An 18,627-nucleotide genomic window follows, 5' to 3' on the forward strand; every position below is an offset into this window, starting at 1 on the left:
AGATCACAACCACCTGTAACTCTAACTGCAGAAGATTTCTGCATTCATCTTCTGGATTCTGCTGGCCATGCACTCACAAAGGCACATACATGTGCAAGGCATGTACACATGCACACACAGATACACAGTTTATAAAAATCTTGAAGGAAAACAATTAAGCAGCACACAGAACCTTCTCTAAAATCAATCATAAAGGATACAAATGAAACTTCAACAAATACCAAAAAAAAAAAAAAAAAAAAAAAAAGAAACAAAAACAAAAAAACCTAAAGTAATTCCGGGTCTTGTGTCAGACCACAGTGGAATAACATTAGAAATCAACAATAAGAAAAACTAGAGGGGCCTGGGAGGTGGCTCAGAGGTTAAGGCCACTGAAGGCATATGAATCTTATCTCTACAAATCCTTGGTCAAATTTTCATTTTCATCTGTTACTGTGCACCCACGCCCCCTCCCGCCCAAGAGAAGAGTCTGTGTAGCTCAGACTACCCTCCAAATCAAGCTCCTCCTGCCCTGGCCTCCAAAGTGCTGGGATTACCTTTGTGGAAATTTGCTACAGTTTGAGTCCACAATATTCTGTAGAGTCCATGTTTTAAATCCATTGTCCCAAGGCTTGGCACTATTGGGGAAGGGTGGGGCCTGGAAGGCCACTGAGGGGACGGTTCTAGAGAGGCCTGTGGGAGGGGCCTCAGTCCATTCTTTTCAGTTTCCAACTCAAGGTGAACGGCTTTGCTTTGTTGCATGTTTTCACATGATGTGCTCCCTTGCTGCAGGCTCAAAGAGCAACAGGGCAGGCGATCAATCACAGCCTGAAACCTTATCTCAGGCATTGTGGAAACTTATTACAGAGTGTCTTAATTCTGTATAGTCCCAGATACTGATACACATAGAATTCCCTCTTCTGTGCTGGGGAAATGGCCTCGTGGGTAAAGTACTTGTACAAGCATGGAGACCTGAATTTGGATCCTCAGGACTCATGGGAGCACAGCAGCACATGCCTGCATTGTCCCCAGGATTCATGTCAGCACAGCAGCACATGCCTGCAGTGCCCCCAGGATTCATGTCAGCACAGCAGCACATGCCTGCAGTGCCCCCAGGACTCATGTCAGCACAGCAGCACATGCCTGCAGCCCCAGCACTGGGAGGAAGGGAGGAGGGGGGATGCTGAGGGTTTGTTGGCAGTATGTTCCAGTTCAGTAAAAGATTCTATCTCAAAAATAAAGAGTGCTAGAGGAGGACATCCTATGACAACCCCTGGCCTCCACACACGTGATGTATGTATAATACACATGTACGTGCGCGCGCACACACACCCCAACTTCCCTCTTCAAGACAGTGGGCTTCTGTAATAGCCCTTCCTAGTTTCCTTTGTTAGTCCAGCTTCTATTAAAAAATGATTTCTATAAATGTCTGTATGTGAGAATGTTCTTATTTGTACCATACCTGGGTGACCTAAAGTCTTACGTTTGAAACACTACAAATGCGGTAATTTTCATATAGCTGCAGACCTGACAGACTTATACATTCAATGACCTGACATCCCTATTAAGGACCAAACAAGCCTAAGACACAATTCACGACTTGCCAAATTCAGCCACCCTTCAATCAATGTTGGCGGCCAGACCTGTGTGGTAAGCTCACCACTAGCTAACCAGCAGCTTAATCCTTCCTTTTCACATCCAAACTGCATGCAGTTAGCCTAACAACTAAAGAAACCATGGTCTTTTCTCAAAATATTCAAATGCCTTCTCAATGGGAGTCAAAACTATTAGCACTTTAAAAATTATTAACAACTATATTTAATTGTGCTTTATTTTAAACCATTTTCTTAAAAAAAAAACTTATGCTAGGGCAGTGCTTCTCAACCTGTGGGTCTAAACCCCTTGGGGGTATCAAACGACCCTTCCACAGGGGTTGCATATCAGATATCCATGTTCAGATTCAAACAGTAGCAAAACTACATGATTTAATGACAAAAATAATTTTATAGCTGGGGTCACACAACATAAGCAACTATATTGAAGGGCTGCAATGTTAGGAAGTTTGAGAGCCACTGTGCTAGGATTAATGAATATTTTTGCAGCTGAGGTTTATTTGTTTTTCTTTGTTCAAACTCTTATTTCGCAGCAGCGGGAGGCCCCCGTGAGCCTCTCTCACCTATGGATATTCCACTGGAAAGTGTGGAGCTCTCAGCTTGGCCTCGTGATGGCGCATGTGGCTCCATGACGCTATCGTCCAACAGGTGACGTGGCCCGGCATTTGGGAAGGTCGCGCTCTTAAACTCTGCTGTGTTCATCTTATGAATGAAACTACAAACAAAGAGAAATATTCGTTATAACTTCCTGTGTTTCTAGTTCAGGATATAGAAGATAATCAAAATTGTTTTCAGAGCTTGTTTTGGACTAGAACAACGCTCACTGGGCATGCATCCCTTCCCGAGGATCAACAGCGCAAAACTAATGACACTAGGTAAGAACTGGGTTTCTTTGTGTTTAGGAAAAAAATATTTCTCTAGAGCTGCATTAATTTATTAATTATTTATTATTTGCTCTTGATAACAAGGATAGTTTTAAGAGGGAGCCTTTAGCATACGCTATCCCCACTTATTGACTATGGCTCTCTGAACTCCTCATTTGTGGCCCTCAAGTATGGGCACTGCTGAGAAACTCAATTTCAATAAAAGAAAAAACAAATCCCTTTAGGCAAACAAAATAGTTTTTTACTGAATCTGAAGACTGATGCTATTAACAAAAGCATCACACAATTTCTATGTAACTAATTTCTATGTAACTAATTAAATAAACAGAAACATGCTTTACTAACAGAGTAAACAGAAAATAAATCCTTCTACGAACAAGTTAAAAAAAACTAAAAGAGGCCGGGTGTGGTGGCGCACGCCTTTAATCCCAGCACTCAGGAGGCAGATGTAGGCGATCACTATGAGTTCAAGGCCAGCCTGGTCTACAAAGTGAGTCCGGGATAGCCAAGGCTACACAGAGAAACCCTGTCTTGAAAAACAAAACAAAACAAAACAAAAAACCAAACAAAAAAATGAAACAAAAACAAAAACAAACTAAAAGAAACATTAAAGCTGCTGACTTGTAACCCAAGCTATGGCACTTCCTGTGTCCATGTGGAATGAGGTTCCGAGGGGATGGGGGCGTCTGTGGCAGTAAGGCTCCCTCGGCTGCGCTGCTCTTCCTCCCACACTGTGGCGAGGCGCCTACGTCAGGACCTAAAAGTTCAAAGGGAGAGGACAGAGAAAAATGTCACACGGTTTCTAAGGGTCCTTAGAAAGCAAAACCTCTCTGATATAAAACTGTGCTCTAAGGTTTAGATACCGTTAGTCCTATTTAATTGACTTGAATAAATACGTATAAATCTCCAACCATACAAAATCTATTAACTTTTATCTCTCTTATGTACATTAAACAAAGGCAGTCTAGGTACTTCCCTAGCGTACAAAGGAGAAAAAGAGACAGGTTTGGGTTCCTAATTCAGACATGCTCTAGACTAAATGCCTAGGCCTTCTGAGTCCCAGACTCAGTGACTTCAGTTTGATACCCTGCTCTTTTATACACAGCTTTAACTTCTCTTAAAGAAATACATAGTGCTCAAGTCAGAAATTCTCCTCACTGCCGACCCAGGGACTGATTTATGGGAATAAAAAGCACCTAACAGTGGACAGCTTTGCCAAATACCCCTTGAGTAAAAAGCTGCTGGGCCCACACCTTAACCCCAGCACTCGGCAGACAGCGGCAGGCGGCCTTCTGTGAATTCCAGGCCAGCCAGGGCAACAGGGAGTTGTGCATGGTAGTGTGCACCACAATCCCAGAATAAGGAGGCTGAGGCAGGAGGATGGTTAAAGCTAGCACTGGCTTACAATAAAATCCTGTCTCAAGGACAGGGGCTGGAGAGATGGCTCAGTGGTTAAGAGCACTGCTTGCTCTTTCAAAGGACCCTGGTTCAATTCCCAGAACCCACATGGCAGCTCACAACTGTCCATAACTCCAAGATCTGACACTCCTACACCAACACATGAAGATAAATTAAAAATTAAAATAAAATATTAAAAAAAAAAAAAAAAAAGAAAAGAAAAGAAACAAAGGACGGTAAGAAGGAATGAGCTGCTCAGGTGAGAGGTGTAGGCCGGAGTCTCTTCCTCCAGACGCTCGCATTTGTCTAATTATGTCCACGCAGCTCACCTCCTCCACCTGACAAACCAGGCCTTCACACTTTACAATATGTACTAGGACGCTTTTACGTTGGTGATTTTTTTTTTTTTTTTTGGTTTTTCGAGACAGGGTTTCTCTGTGTAGCCTTGGCCATCCTGGACTCACTTTGTAGACCAGGCTGGCCTCGAACTCACAGCGATCCGCCTGCCTCTGCCTCCCGAGTGCTGGGATTAAAGGCGTGCGCCACCACACCCGGCCCCTACGTTGGTGATTTTAAAAGGTATTTGTCAATTATTTTTCAAGGAGTAGCTTCTTAAGATTTTAGGATTTCGATGTGACTTATATACATTATAAGCCAGTTGTAAATCCATGTTTACATGGATTTATGCCATATGTTTTTCTTGATTAGGAAATATTTTTTAAAATATTACTGATAACCAACCAACAATTTTTTAATTAAAAAACAAAACAGAAAATATAGACAGCACAGATATATTTTAATACCCCAAATAATTTCTGTAGGCAGTGTAAGACATGCTGAGCCTTGATTTACTCTGAAGTAGAGTTCTTTCCTATGAGATCAGGTTTCCTGGTCTTACTGCTAGACAGTGAAGGCCGCTGTGGAAAACAGCCGCACCAGGCAACTGTGCACGCACCATCCAACAGCTATGGACTAACCTGCTAGGTCTTCCCTGGAAGCAGCTGAGCGTGGTGTACTTGCCCCCGGTTCTATTTTTAACGAGAGCCTAAATTTCAGAAGAGCAAAACATAAGAAACATTAAACAAAATATTAAAGTCATGTTTCTTTACTCCCCAACAAACAAACCAACCCCCAAAATACCACCCGAAACCCAACAGAGAGCTGGAGAGATGGCTTAGTGATTAGGAGTACTGGATACTCTTAGAGTAGCCAGGTCCACTTCTCAGGACCACATGGTAGCTCAGGTGCACTCATAACTCCACTTTCAGGGGATCTGATATACTCTTCTGGCCTGCACAGGCACCAGGCACACACGTGATACACAAACATGTATGTAGACAAACACCCAGACAGAAGAATAAAAATAAATCTTTAAACTCTCTCATAAGTGAGTTTTATGATTATTTCTAGAAAATACTTGATGAGAAAAAAAAAAAAACCCATCAAAATGCTGTATTTTAAAACACACACACACACACACACACACACACACACACTTCAGTTACCAAACAAAGGGGCCACATAATTCATCACAACTAAAGACACTTACTAAATTACTAAAGGGTGATTTTACTTATGCTGGACATGGTAGCCAGCCTGGGCTACATAGTGAAGTCTAGGCCAGCCTAGGCTACAGTTTGAGATCCTGTCTCACACAAACCAATCTGAAGCAGAAATTATTGAGATTTGTATCAACACACACTTAACTGAATGATGATCAAATCCATAAATGTACTCATGTATTATTTAATCTGTAATTTATTTCTAGAATCTCTGTAAGATGAAACAATACACAAAGGAAGAATGCAACAGAAAACAACAACAGCAACAACAGAAAACAACAACAACAGCAACAACAACTGAAACCAAAAGGAAAACAAGAGGCACCATCCTCTCTACCCCAGCAGCTGTGAGGTGAGCTGAGGTGGCTCAGAACCAGAACGGGTTACCAGCTTGAGGGTCCTTACTAACAGTATGGTACAGATTAACTATGGTGCTACAGTGGTGCCGTAACAACTCAGGGATAGGAAGGAGGCTTAATAGGCTCTCAAGCCATGGAAACACTTTCAAAGATGAGTCTAAAATTAACCATTTAAGGCGGAATAATTTTTATATTTTGTAATTGGCATAATTTTTTTCTGCTTACAGAAATAAAAATTTCCTTAGGAAAAGAAAAAAAAATCCTTAATGTTGAATTAAGTGTCTGTCGCTATAGCTTAAAAATGCTAAAATGTATTTTAAACATTATTTATTTTTTGAGGGGAGGATAACTTGTGCGAGCTAATTCCGACCTTCCACTACATGGGTCCTAGATCCAAGCCCACTGCCAGGAGTGCCCTCAAGTACCTTTAACCACTGAACATTCGCTGACTCAAAAGCTACACCAAGAAAAAGCTGAAGCATTTGTATACTGGTTCAACACCATCACGTGATTAACAAGACACACGCAGTCACCCTTACCACCGTCAATGGATCACTGGCTAGGTACTTAGTGTAGACTCCATACTTAGAAGTTTAAACACCAGACAAAAGGGTTAAGGCTCAAAGTGGAGAACTAGACAAAATACGTGAATTTGACGATGGACATACTTGTAATTATCGTCTTCCACAAACTTCTGCAGTTCCTCTATATACTGAACGGAGTTTAGATATTTTTGGACATGAGGCAACATGGGAATATCTAGGCAAAAGATAATAAACCATTATTCAAGTAAAGTACATAGTAACTAGAAACCTAAGAAAGTAGCTAAGGCCAAGTGGCACCCAAACTGAAAGTAACTCTAAAAGACATTCTTTTAACTCACCATATTCACAGGACTGCTGTAAATCAGAAATTATTCGAAGAATGTTATTCATCAAATTTGATCTTTGCTCATTTTCTAGAATGCTGCCAGTGGACGGGTATGCCGAGTCAATGTACGTCAGGTCTGACAAATAGATACCTGCAACAAAAGCCAGACAAGTAACTCTTACTGCAGTTCAGATGACTTGAAGAGTACATTACTAACATAAAATCATGATCTCTTAGGGTTGAGACCTCTAGAGTTGGGGTCAAGTCATACAAATCTAAGTTCCCTGTAAAGTCTCCCCACGTTGTTTTCAAGTACAAATTAAGGTTGCAATCAAAGGCAAAGAGGCTGAGTTCTAATTGGTAGAGTAATTTTAATCTCTCAATCTCGGTAGTTACACGTATTCAAATATTATCCACTTTCCAGTTTTTGTTTTATCTAAGGAACCTCCTTGAGTCAGCATAACCAAGGACTTCTGTGGGGAAGTTAATGGTAGTCTCATAGCTTTGCTTGGAACTTACAACTATCAAGAGTGTTCTAATCTAGTAGATGCAAGTATATTGTGTTTTAAAGACCAGCAACTGGGTTTCTGAAATAATTTTTGTGACTACAAACTCAACTTCCTATGCAACTTCATGCTTTCTGTAATCAGGAAGAGTGACACGTTGTCTTATCTTTAAATAAACTTTTCAGAACACACTCCCGAATAGCTGACACAACTATCATGGCCACTGAATTAACCTCACACTAGAAACTGACTCTATCAAAGTCTTAAATATAGATTACTTAATGGGAAAAAAGAGAAAATCCAATACAATGTTAAAGCTGATAGCATGAATAATCTTTCCCAAAATAATTTTGGGGAGATTTTAATGTAAAATTGAAATGCAAATTTTCACTTTACATCCAGACACTTTTAGTGACCAACTTGTACTTAAGCATCTAACAGGAATATCATATAAAATTTAAGTTTAACTGGATGAAGTTATAATAGTTTTCCTTAGTTTGACAACCTTTCCCAAATATCATACATGAACTAAATAAATGAACACTGTTCAAAACACAAACCCCTTTGCTTTTAACCATAAGTTTCTTTGTAAACGTGGCAGTTATAAATTAACTGAAGTTCCAGTATATAAGGTTATAAGTCAGCTGAGAATTAGGTAATGACTAGATATCAGCATTTCTTTATTACATCTGTATCTCTCCTTTAAAAAAAAAATAGAAGCACACTCTTAAAATAACATTTTTGGGATTTAAAAAATTTTTTTTTATTAATTTATTCTTGTTACATCTCAATGGTTATCCCATCCCTTGTATCCTCCCATTCTTCCCTCCCTCCCATTTCCCCATTATTCCCCTCCCCTATGACCGTGACTGAGGGGGACTTCCTCCCTCTGTATATGCTCATAGGGTATCAAGTCTCTTCTTGGTAGCCTGCTATCCTTCCTCTGAGTGCCACCAGGTCTCCCCCTCCAGGGGACATGGTCAAATATGAGGCACCAGAGTACGTGTGAAAGTCATACCCCATTCTCCACTAAACTGTGGAGAATGTTCTGACCATTGGCTAGATCTGGGTAGGGGTTTAAAGTTTACCGCCTGTATTGTCCTTGGCTGGTGTCTTAGTTTGAGCGGGACCCCTGGGCCCAAATCTGCCTATCATAATGTTCTTGTAGGTTTCTAGAACCCTCTGGATCCTTCTACTTTGCTATTCTCCCATGCTTCTCTCATCTAGAGTCCCAGTAGGATGTCCTCCCCTCTGTCCCAGTTTCCTGGTAAGTGAAGGCTTTCGTGGGACATGCCCCTTGGGCTAGTATGCAGATATAAGTGAGTATATACCATTTGATTCTTTCTGCTTCTGGGTTAACTCACTCATTATGATCATTTCTAGCTCAATCCATTTGTCCACAAATTTTGGGAATTCCTTGTTTTTAATAGCTGAGTAGTATTCCATAGTGTATATGTACCACAGTTTCTTTATCCATTCTTCTACTGAGGGCATTTTTGGGATTTTTATATCCAAATATATAACATGAAACATTAACAAAAATAGTTTTACAAATTTAGTGTACAGTTCCAAAAGCTGACATTTGATAACTGCAAAGATGCTTTTCCCATAAAAATTAGAAGATGTTTTTCTCTTTGAAGTGATGTTTCAAAAGTTTTCTCATGTGAGGGAGGATATGTGAGGAGTGGTCAGTGCTTATGAACAGGCTGCACTCTGTCTACCCATCAACTAAAATTCAGGGCTTTAAGATCAAACTAAAGATAAGACACATACATTTCTATAATCTCTGCCAATGGTATTAAGAGTTTTTATGCGGTTATTGTTTGGTCACAAGAGTGAGGGGAACACCTCATGAAAGGACCTGGGACCTGTAAGTAAACTGTATCTTTCTAAGTTCTTGAAATTATCAAAACCCATGAAAAATAAAAAACAATATAAAACACTGAGATATAAGCAAGAGCGCAAATGCCTGAAACATGTAAGTCACTTCAATAGAAGCAGAGGGTTCACTGCCTTCCCAGTGCAAGGTGGGGTAATTTTCAGATCACTGGAGACACTGTTTATTTGGCATGGCTTTTCTTTTCTGTTACTGTTCTGAATTATCTTGCAAATGCTCAGGTAGATTCTGGAAATGTGTCCTGTACTGTAAGGTTCAGCACTGGGCATTTTGTTAGCTACAGCTTTTATTAGATGTTCACAACATTACCTCTAGTCTCTTACTGACAGACAGATTGGAACTGTCCCAAATTAAAACATCTATTGTACAAACAAGCCAAACACACACACAAATCTCTCTGTCTTTCTAGACTACCAGTTTGTAGCACAAGCTTATTCAGGGTTAGTAATTTAACTTCTCATGAAAGAAACAGAATTTAAGGCACAGCCATATATATAGTATCATGTTAAATGTACCATGAACTAGAGATAGTAGTCAAATCTGGGTTCCGAATGCATGTATGTGCTGCTGAATTCTCACTGAGAGATCCTGAGGCTCACCAAACCTGATGCTGGAGAACTGCTGACTTTATATTTATACTCAGGATGGTAGATACCTGTGTCTGTCTTTCTTAGGCCCTTGAGAGATTAGAAATTTATATTTCCTTATTCAGAGATTAAAAAACAAAACAAAATGGAGACAGACAGCATTTATGATCAGAAACTGGCACAAAAAAAAAAAAAAGTGCTTCGTATTTCTTGAAATTCTTAGAGTACATATAATACACGGGCCAATCAGATCTCTGCCTCAAGATGCCTTTCCCACTTTCTGTAGGCTCATGTGACACGTTTACCATCGCTGATAAAGCAGTGCCCACCCAGGCTTCTGCATCTTTCTCTCCAAGGATCATTACGATTCTGTCTTTTCTGTACAGCCATACTGTGCTGTACTCCTTACAGAACACTGCATTGGCTACTTTATCTTGTATGTATGTGATATGTGTCACAGATTGTAACTCAGTCAGTGTCTGTGCTATTTAGAATTTAACAGTGACTTTATTTGAAAAACAAATGACTTAGAAATGCTAATGATATTTTATATACAAAAGTAAAAAGATATTTAAGGACCATAAGAAAGTAAAATTTGTAAAGAGCAAAGTGTTTATTTTTAAAGGCACAGTGCCTGCATCATGAATCTTTTGAAGTTACTTTCTCAATTATGCTAAAACTGAATAAGGCATCCTTGGTTTTGTCTTGTTCTTAATTGTATAAAATAGTACAGTGTTTTTTTGTTATTCTGACTTGCATTTGGATCATTATGTGCTCTTTTACGTGACTGCAAATATACAAAAGGTAAATAAGTATTTGAAAACCATGTTGAAATAAAGTATAAATCAAAATGTGTTCCTAGGTGTATTTGCCATTAAATACAAATGTCTTAAAATTAGCAAAAACAAGTTCTTATATCATGGTATTGAAAATTATTTTTGGTCAAGGTCACAATTCATGACCTTTTTATTTTATTTTAATTTTTTTTCATGACCTTTTATAAAAATTTAAATATCTGCTGGTCTTCGCCTCCTACCTAATCACTCTACGGTTACTTATTTCCTACATTCCTGTTTTTGCAGTACAGGGTTGGACCAAGAGCCTTTGCATGCTAGGCAAGCACCGGCTCACTGAGCTAAGTCTCCACCCTCTTTGCAGTATTGTAATTAGGTCACCTCCTTCTTTCTTCCCCTCAGTTTCAACTTTCCTAGCTTCCCATCCTTCGATCCTCCCTTCTCTCTACCTTCCCTCAAAGTTGGTGTTCTCCACCGTCTGCCATTACATTTCTCATTCGACATGCACTTTCTCTTTATTTCCTTAGTTCTGCTTTTCAGGATTTTACACAGAACTGATTTCCATGCTTTCATTTTCCATTAAACAAGCCAAATCAAGTGTTATTTGTTCCTGAATTCTGTCACTCCATTTTTTAAACACGTTGGTTAGTAGTAGAAACTGCTCAAGCTAGAAAGCTAAATAATTCTCAAACTAAAAGGCCCAGAGGAACTATCTCCCTTCTCACTAACACTCAGCTACTAGTAGTGAGTGAAAACATCACTGGATAATTATAGAATATAAACCAGAGATTAGAAGCTATTATCTTATCTGCCATCAGGATCAGAATATGTGGCAACAATACAGTCTCACCGTCCCTCAGTGGCCACAGTTGAGTTGCTGCTGACATAATAATCCCCAAAACACATCAGCACTTTTCTGTTAGAGTCTACTTTACTTATTTATAGTTTTAAGCCCCTTATATATCTACATATAGCAGAGGAATTCTAAGAAATAATTCTATGAAAGAGGTAACAAACTTTAAGTGCAGTAAGTAAAGGATGTGAATCTACTCAGCCATAGGCCCTGGAAGATAGCTGGAACTAGTTAAAGCAGAAAGGAGGGGAAGGCACATGGCATGCCCAGTACAAGACGCCAGAAGCAAAGGTCAACAACTAGGTAGGTAAAGAGAGCGCCACAATGTTTCAGGTAAGAACTAAAACTCAGACACCACTTAACACTGAGTACTAACACAAGTGATTGAAGATGTCCAAATTTGGGTTTCCTTGGCTACTGAATTACTAAATGTTTGTCTTTTTTTTCATGAAAAATCATAGCTATTCAACACGTGTTCATTTGTTCTTTGGAACCTATTTTCTTAGCAGAGAAAAGTCAGCCAGAGGAGGAGATGATTTGTCCTAAGTTTACACAATCAATTGGGAGTTAGAGGTGCCTTTAAAAAAATTAATTTGGGGTCATGTTTGTTTTTAGGTGATGATAATCAACTAATAACAACAATCGGCACTGTACTGACTAGTTTTAAGTCAACTTGACACAAGCTAGAGTAATTTGAGAGGAGGGAGACTCAATTGAGAAAATGCCTCTGTAAGATCCGGCTGTAGGCCACTCCTGGGCTGTGGTCCTGGGTGCTATGAAAGCAGCTGAGCAAGACCAAAGGAGCAAGCCAGTAAGCAGCACCCTTCCATGGCCTCTGCATCAGCTCCTGCCTCCAGGTTCCTGCCCTGTTTTCCTTTGATGACAGACTGTGATGTGAAAGTGTAAACCCTTTCCTCCCTAAGTTGTCTTTGGTCATGTTGCTTCTCCACAGCAACAGTAACCCTAACTAGGACAGGCATAATTTTCTAAGCAAGCATATTATATAACACAGAACTTAAGATCAGAAAAAGCACTGATTATGTAATACAGAATTTAAGATAAAAAACCCACTATATTTACCAATCAGTTAAGCAAACTATGTTTTTGTTGTTATCATCATCATCATCATCATCATCATCATCATCATCATCACCACTTCAGGTTCTCACTCGCTCTCTTTGGCTGCCCTGTAGATCACTCTGTATTCTAGGCTGGCCTCAAATTCATAGGAATCCAACTACCTCTGCTTTCTGAGTGCTGGGATTAAAGGCCCAGCTATAAAAGCAGTTTTCTCTTAAACATTACATGATTCCTTACAATTTCTTGAAGGTTTAAAACCGTCTGAAACAGCAACACTAGAATAAGATATTTAACCATTCCCCCAAGGCTGTCACAATTATTCTCTTAGGTGGCTGCTTCTGGGAAAAGTGTAGCAACTTACAGCTTGTAGCTACTTCTAAAGTGGAATGCTTTTTTTTTTTTTTTTTTTTAAAACAACTCAAACACTCTGTGGCAGGAGACTAAAATGTTTATTTTATAATTGCCTGCTGAACTATGATAGTCTGTTTCCAGATGGTGCCCTTCCTTCAACCTGCACACAATCTCTCCTTGTTCAGAGCTATTCAACCTCCCGCCGATCCAGCTTCCCCTCCCCACTTAGGGCTACAGAGAGGAAATCCTAAGGAGGAGGTTCCCACCCCCTCCTCAGGCTCCAGCACTTTGCTAATGACGTAATATGTGGGCTGAACTTGAGTCTACTGAGGAGAGGAAATCACTCTCGGGGTACTGTGCGGACAGTCTGTCAGCTGCGGCTGGTTACGGCTCCACGCTGCAGCCAGCACAGTCACAATGCATTCTCTGCTGGATTAGAGTCGGTCTGCAGACAGCTCCAAATTACACAGGTGGCCTGTCAAAAGAAGTTCCTTACTGCTTGGATTCAACGATCAGAAACAGAGATGCAGTTGCCACTGAAGTCAGAGATGAGTAAACGTCTACACTGATCTGTTAGAGAGCAAGGGCAAGGACGCAAGCTTCCGGATTCACTTTTGACCAGACACCAAAGGTATTTTAGTATTTCTTTTATATTTATTCAAAATGCTATGCCAAATGCATCACTTTCCTTTGTACTAGAAAGCCTGAGACATGCCAGTGAACTTTAGAAGATGCTGCTGATTTGTATCTCAAGGTTTTGCTTTGTATCTTTCTGAAAAACTAGTCACTAAGTACTTCACGATGGTTAATGTATTATTTGAGGTTCAAGCTAGTGTGTGACTATAGACTGATATGCACATGCTGGAGTCTGAAAACAAATGCTTTAGTGACACCAGAAAGTTTTTCAAGTAACTCATTAAATGCCTAAGGCTTATACAGCACAACAAATCAACAGCAGAAGTTGCAAACTAAAGAAAACAACTGTGAGCATGGTGAATTTCTCTTCTGAATGGTGTGCATGTGTGTGTGCACGTGTGCACGCGTGTGTTTGTGTGTGCAGACACATATCAACTATTGGGATTCTCAAAGCATGGTTACAAAGCTCAGCCGAGAACGGGTCGGCTGAGCGTTTGCAACACAATCTGTTACAGCACGACAGAACTCTTGTGAGGCTCTAAGCTACTCTGGTGTTTCGTGTTAGGATTCATCACTTTAAAGACTGTCCTAAGTTTATCTACAACAGAAATTTCATTTTGGCAACAGATTAAAGTTGCTTTTAACTGGAACTACTTGGAAAAGTAAATACTGATACAATGGAAACCTCCTTCAAGGTCAGGATTAAGAAGATTTAGGGCCACCAGGATTAACAATATGAACTCAGAAAATTTCACTACTTAAGAAAGTATTGAAGGCCAAAGCCAGTCTTTAAAAGTCGTGGCAACTATACCTAACGGGTAGGTGCATGCCCTCAACATTTTATCAGGGCTCTGTTAATCACGAAGGTCACAAAATCACTGCTCATCAACAGTAAGTGTTTACACCAACAGGCAGCCCAGGTGGCTATGCTGGGAGGGTTCCCTGACTTTTATCTTTAGTGGAAAGAACTGTCAACAAATGATGGTAACGTTTAGATTTTGTTTTTTCAACTTTGCTGAGACATTAAAACTCTCAATTCTGAGCTTGGTTAAATACTTATTTTTCAGAAGAGTCTGATAAAATTTCCAAGTCATATTAGATTTGAAACACTGTCATCTCTCTTGCTGCTTGCCATGATTTTTTAAAGTAGGACGGCATTTATGCTCAGGTCCTCCAATACCTTAAGTAGGCATTTAACACAGTGTGTGCAAATCATAGAAAACGAGTTGTCCATTTTTGGGACACTTCCAGGGCTATTCTCAGATCAGTTCCTCAACACAAAGACAACCAGGAGGGCCTTGTCCACCTAGTCAGTCAGTGCTTCTCAGCTAATTTCACTGCCTCAGGCTCCTCTCAGCGCAGGACACAGCCTAAGAAGTAAACCCAGGCTTTTATTCTCCTTATAGCTGGCACACAGCAACTGTGAAGAGAAACACTATTAACAAAATGAATACAACTGCACAGCTTTTTTCCTTTTCTAAAAACCATCAGGCAAAGGTGCAGTTTAAGCTTCAGTATGCTGTAACTAAATTTTAACATTCTCCTGGGACCTAGGAAAAACTTAACGTAAATAGAAAGGTTTTACGAGGTAATACAGATTTATGGATCTTTCACTTTTAAAACTGAACATATGTGGGAAACATTAAATAAGAGTATTTTTAGACAATGTAATAGTAAACAAAATTTAGAAAGCAAGTTCTTTGCTCATGATGTATCTAGTCTACTACTAAAGACTGTGTCTCTAACTATGCTTTAAGAGACAATGAGACCATCACTGCTGAGTTAAGGAAGCATAAAGCAAACACTACGATCATAGGAGCTTTTAATATCATCTTAAATTTTATTACTGATTTTCTGAACTATAGTGACATAAGGCAGATTAGACCAAAAATTCTGTTTTTATTTTTAAAATTTCTTGTCTTGGTATCTTATTTCCTTCTAGAAAAAATTTAGACAATTTTATGAGTCAAGAGCTTCTGTCCTATTATTAAAATCATACAAGGAGATTTAGCAAAAAGATATATATTTGCCCAGAGTCTAATGTCTTTTATTTTATTTATTCCATTTTACTGTTCCCTGTTTTTCTGTTTTAAATAAAATTACAATTAACTTGCAAGAATTTTCTGCAAATATAACTCCAACACTGTCATCAGTTGTAGTGCAGGTAACTCTTGGAGAGTAAAAGATGTTCTGTAATGAAGCAGTGAGTCCTCTGGTTTCTATTTCTTGGTGTCAGAAGGCACAGTGCAGAACAGGAGCTCAAGTCTTCACTGTGTCCTTCTGCCACCAGCCAGCAACAGAAGGCTTTGATGTAAATATTATTATTTCACCAAATGGCTCCCCAACTCTTCCCCCATTTGTTAATTTTCACTATCTCTCCTCTTTGAACACTAAACTGGACAAACCAATGAAGAAGATGAGCTGTGCTTTAAGAGGGCAGCTGACAGCAGTCTTCAGGGCAGCTGAAAAGCCCGTGTTTCACTAAGAATGTGTGTGTTTCTGTGTATGTATGTGTGTGAGTATGTGTATGTGTGTGTGAGTGTGTATATTATGTGTGTTGGGGGTTGTAAATTAAATTACATAAACACCAACTGATGGAACACATATGGGCAGAAAGGAATGACAGCAGCAAAGCAAGGGGTTGCAGGAGCAACCTGGATTGCAACAGGGCCGACCTGCACATGCTTTTGCATAACAAAGGAACAGGCCACAGGAAGCGCCTGTCTTTTGCTATCACAGACTCTATATATAACATAGTACCCTCCCCAAGTCAGGCATTGGAACCCCTCCTCAGTGTGTTTGGTTCTCTGGGACTTCTCCCTTGTGATGCTGCTTTTACTTCTCAGAGCTTTTATCTCTAGTGCTACAGAGAATGCACCCCTGACAGAAACAAGTTTAGAAAATGGAGCCATAAAATGAGGTGGTTAATTTTAAAAGCATGAACCCAGCCAGAAGACTGTCTTGGCTCAAATTCAGGCTATACCTTTTAGCAACTGTGTGGCTACTGACATGGCACTTTGGGGTGCCAATTCCCGTGGAAATGAGTTTCAGAATCATCTGCCCCACTGGGGTATGATGAGACTAGTTAATACGTATAAGGCCTGGAGCGGGTGGTGTCTCCTGAGAGCATCAGTAGGTATTCAGCTGTGTTCCTGCTGTGCTGTCAGTACTATGCATCACAAGGTGGGGTCTGACCTCTCAAATCAAGAAACAAGGGCTCAAGTGGAAAACTAGGTGAAAAAAGCCCCGAGGGCACCCAGTGCTGCTGAGGGTGTAGCCTGCTCATGAACCCGATCACATGAAAACACTTTCCCATCCCTTTTCCGCTCATCTGGGAGTTAACTACAGAGAAAGAGGGAGATCCTGGCTCCTGCAAAGAGTTCCAGTGATGGACTCTAGAGAACACGTACTTCTCATCTGCCACAGCCAGCAGGACACTATCCAGGCACACATTCTGGTTTAAGTTTTGCTGCTACAGATACGACCTCAGGGCCAGGGAACACAATTTCTAGACCTGTGTCTAACATTAGTGTGTTTGGCCCTCGGGACACACGTGGGTGCAAAAAGATTTTTTATACCCAAGTTGGTAATGCTTGCTGAAAATTAGAGATTATTTACTAAAATACAACCCACTAGACTTTAACACAAACACCCCCTGAACCACCTATAAGCTTAGAGCACACACGTCTATAATTCAGGAAACACAATTAACCACAATGTCTGTGAGTATCTTGCTATTCTTAAACCTGTCTCCAGTCCCACAATCAGACGATACAAAAACTGTTCCACTTCCTATTAGTCTTAAAATATTTGACTTGGTGGGTTAAAAAGAAAGTCACAGTATTCATTACAGAAGACCAACTCAACCCATCTTCTGCTATTCTAGCCTGGAACATGAGTGGTAAGATGGCCTGGAGGCTGCAGTACCAACCACGTGAAGCTGTCCTTACCATCTTAGATGTACCATGCACTGTTTTCAGAGTCTTTGAGAGAGTGAGCTTTCTAAAGGAAGGTACTTTACAGGGGTCTTAAAAACTCTAATGGACACCACAGTGTGTCCTTCATGGGACGGAAAGTGACTGAAATCTCTTCAATGTGCTTGGGAATAAAAACATGCTATAAAGTGGCAGCTGAAAGAACGGCAAGACATGGGGCTCTAATCTTCAAACAAATTTCAAATATTAACTTAATAGTAAACTTAAGAATTCAAGTTAAATCAAGCTTACTAGTATCAATCACTCAGTTTCCCTTAAATGCTACGGCAGTTTGAGTGAAAAATGTCCTCCACAGGCTCACGTATTTCAACAGTTGGCCCCAGCTAGTGGTGCTGTTTGTGGAGGTTTAGGAGGTGTGGCCTTGCTAGAGGAAGATCATTAGTGATGGGCTTTGAGAGTTTGGAGTCTTGGCCTACTTCTAGTTTGCTGTCTCTACTGATGTGATTTCTCAGCTTCCTGTTCCTGCCACCACACCTCCCCACTATGACACTTATATCCCCCTGGATGCATAAACCAGAATACATTCTTTCTCCCACAAGTGGCTTTTGCTCATTGTGTTTTATTGCAGCAACAGAAAATTAACTAAGTTCTTTATATATTACTGCTCTAAAAAGGATTAGCTTATATTCACCATGCAAAGTGAGAGGTTTTACAACATTTTTGTCCAAGTATATCATGTATTTTGACTATATTCATGCCCCATTATCTCCTCTAGTCCTGTCCCCCAAAAAATCTACTTTCACAACTCCCTGTTTTCACGTTGTGTGTGAATGCCATATATGTCTATATAAAACCTAGGTTCCATATATAACAGAAAATACAAGATATTTGCCTTTTGGGGTCTGGACTATTTTCCTTATTAAGCTGACTCCAATTCCATCTATTTTCCTGCAAATGACTTAATTTTGTTCTTTACTTACTGCTGAACCACTGTGTGTATATGCCACGTTTTCTTCATTCACCCTTCACTTGATGGAAACCTAGGCCATCAGCTGGCTGTAGTGAGTAGTGTTGCGATAAACAAAGATGAGCAAGTATCTCTGAAGTATGTTGTTGACTTAGAGTCTTCAGGCAGATTTCCAGTAGGGGAACAGCTCAACTATATGGCAGTTCTATTTTTTGCTTGAGGAACGCCTATAGTGATTCCCACAGTGGCTACTCTAATTTATATTCCTACTAGCAGGGATAAGATGGAATCTCAATGTAATTTTGATCTGTATGTAAACTAATATTCTTTTTATGATTTCTCTTCATCAATTGCTT

The 18,627-nt window shown here is 40.0% G+C and overlaps 2 protein-coding genes across 5 annotated transcripts in view; one reads left to right on the plus strand and one right to left on the minus strand.

The window, feature by feature from the left end:
• The window catches only part of Ralgps2 (Ral GEF with PH domain and SH3 binding motif 2), a 140,420-nt gene that overhangs the window by 17,149 nt on the left and 104,644 nt on the right, over nt 1-18,627 (minus strand). For all 4 annotated transcript variants that reach the window (XM_051147638.1, XM_051147637.1, XM_051147639.1 and 1 more), the window contains exons 9-13: nt 6,679-6,816; nt 6,464-6,554; nt 4,852-4,919; nt 3,098-3,233; nt 2,156-2,307 (exon numbers count right to left, since the gene is read on the minus strand). In XM_051147638.1, coding sequence (XP_051003595.1) covers nt 2,156-2,307; nt 3,098-3,233; nt 4,852-4,919; nt 6,464-6,554; nt 6,679-6,816 — 585 coding nt within the window. The remainder of the gene's footprint in view (nt 1-2,155; nt 2,308-3,097; nt 3,234-4,851; nt 4,920-6,463; nt 6,555-6,678; nt 6,817-18,627) is intronic.
• Nucleotides 13,010-18,627, plus strand: part of Angptl1 (angiopoietin like 1) — a 30,517-nt gene continuing 24,899 nt past the window's right edge. Inside the window, exon 1 of the mRNA XM_051147641.1 lies at nt 13,010-13,364. The gene's annotated coding sequence lies outside the window, so the exon portion shown is untranslated. The remainder of the gene's footprint in view (nt 13,365-18,627) is intronic.

Source organism: Acomys russatus, chromosome 6 (assembly GCF_903995435.1).
Source record: "Acomys russatus chromosome 6, mAcoRus1.1, whole genome shotgun sequence".
In the NCBI taxonomy this organism is placed as follows: domain Eukaryota; kingdom Metazoa; phylum Chordata; class Mammalia; order Rodentia; family Muridae; genus Acomys; species Acomys russatus.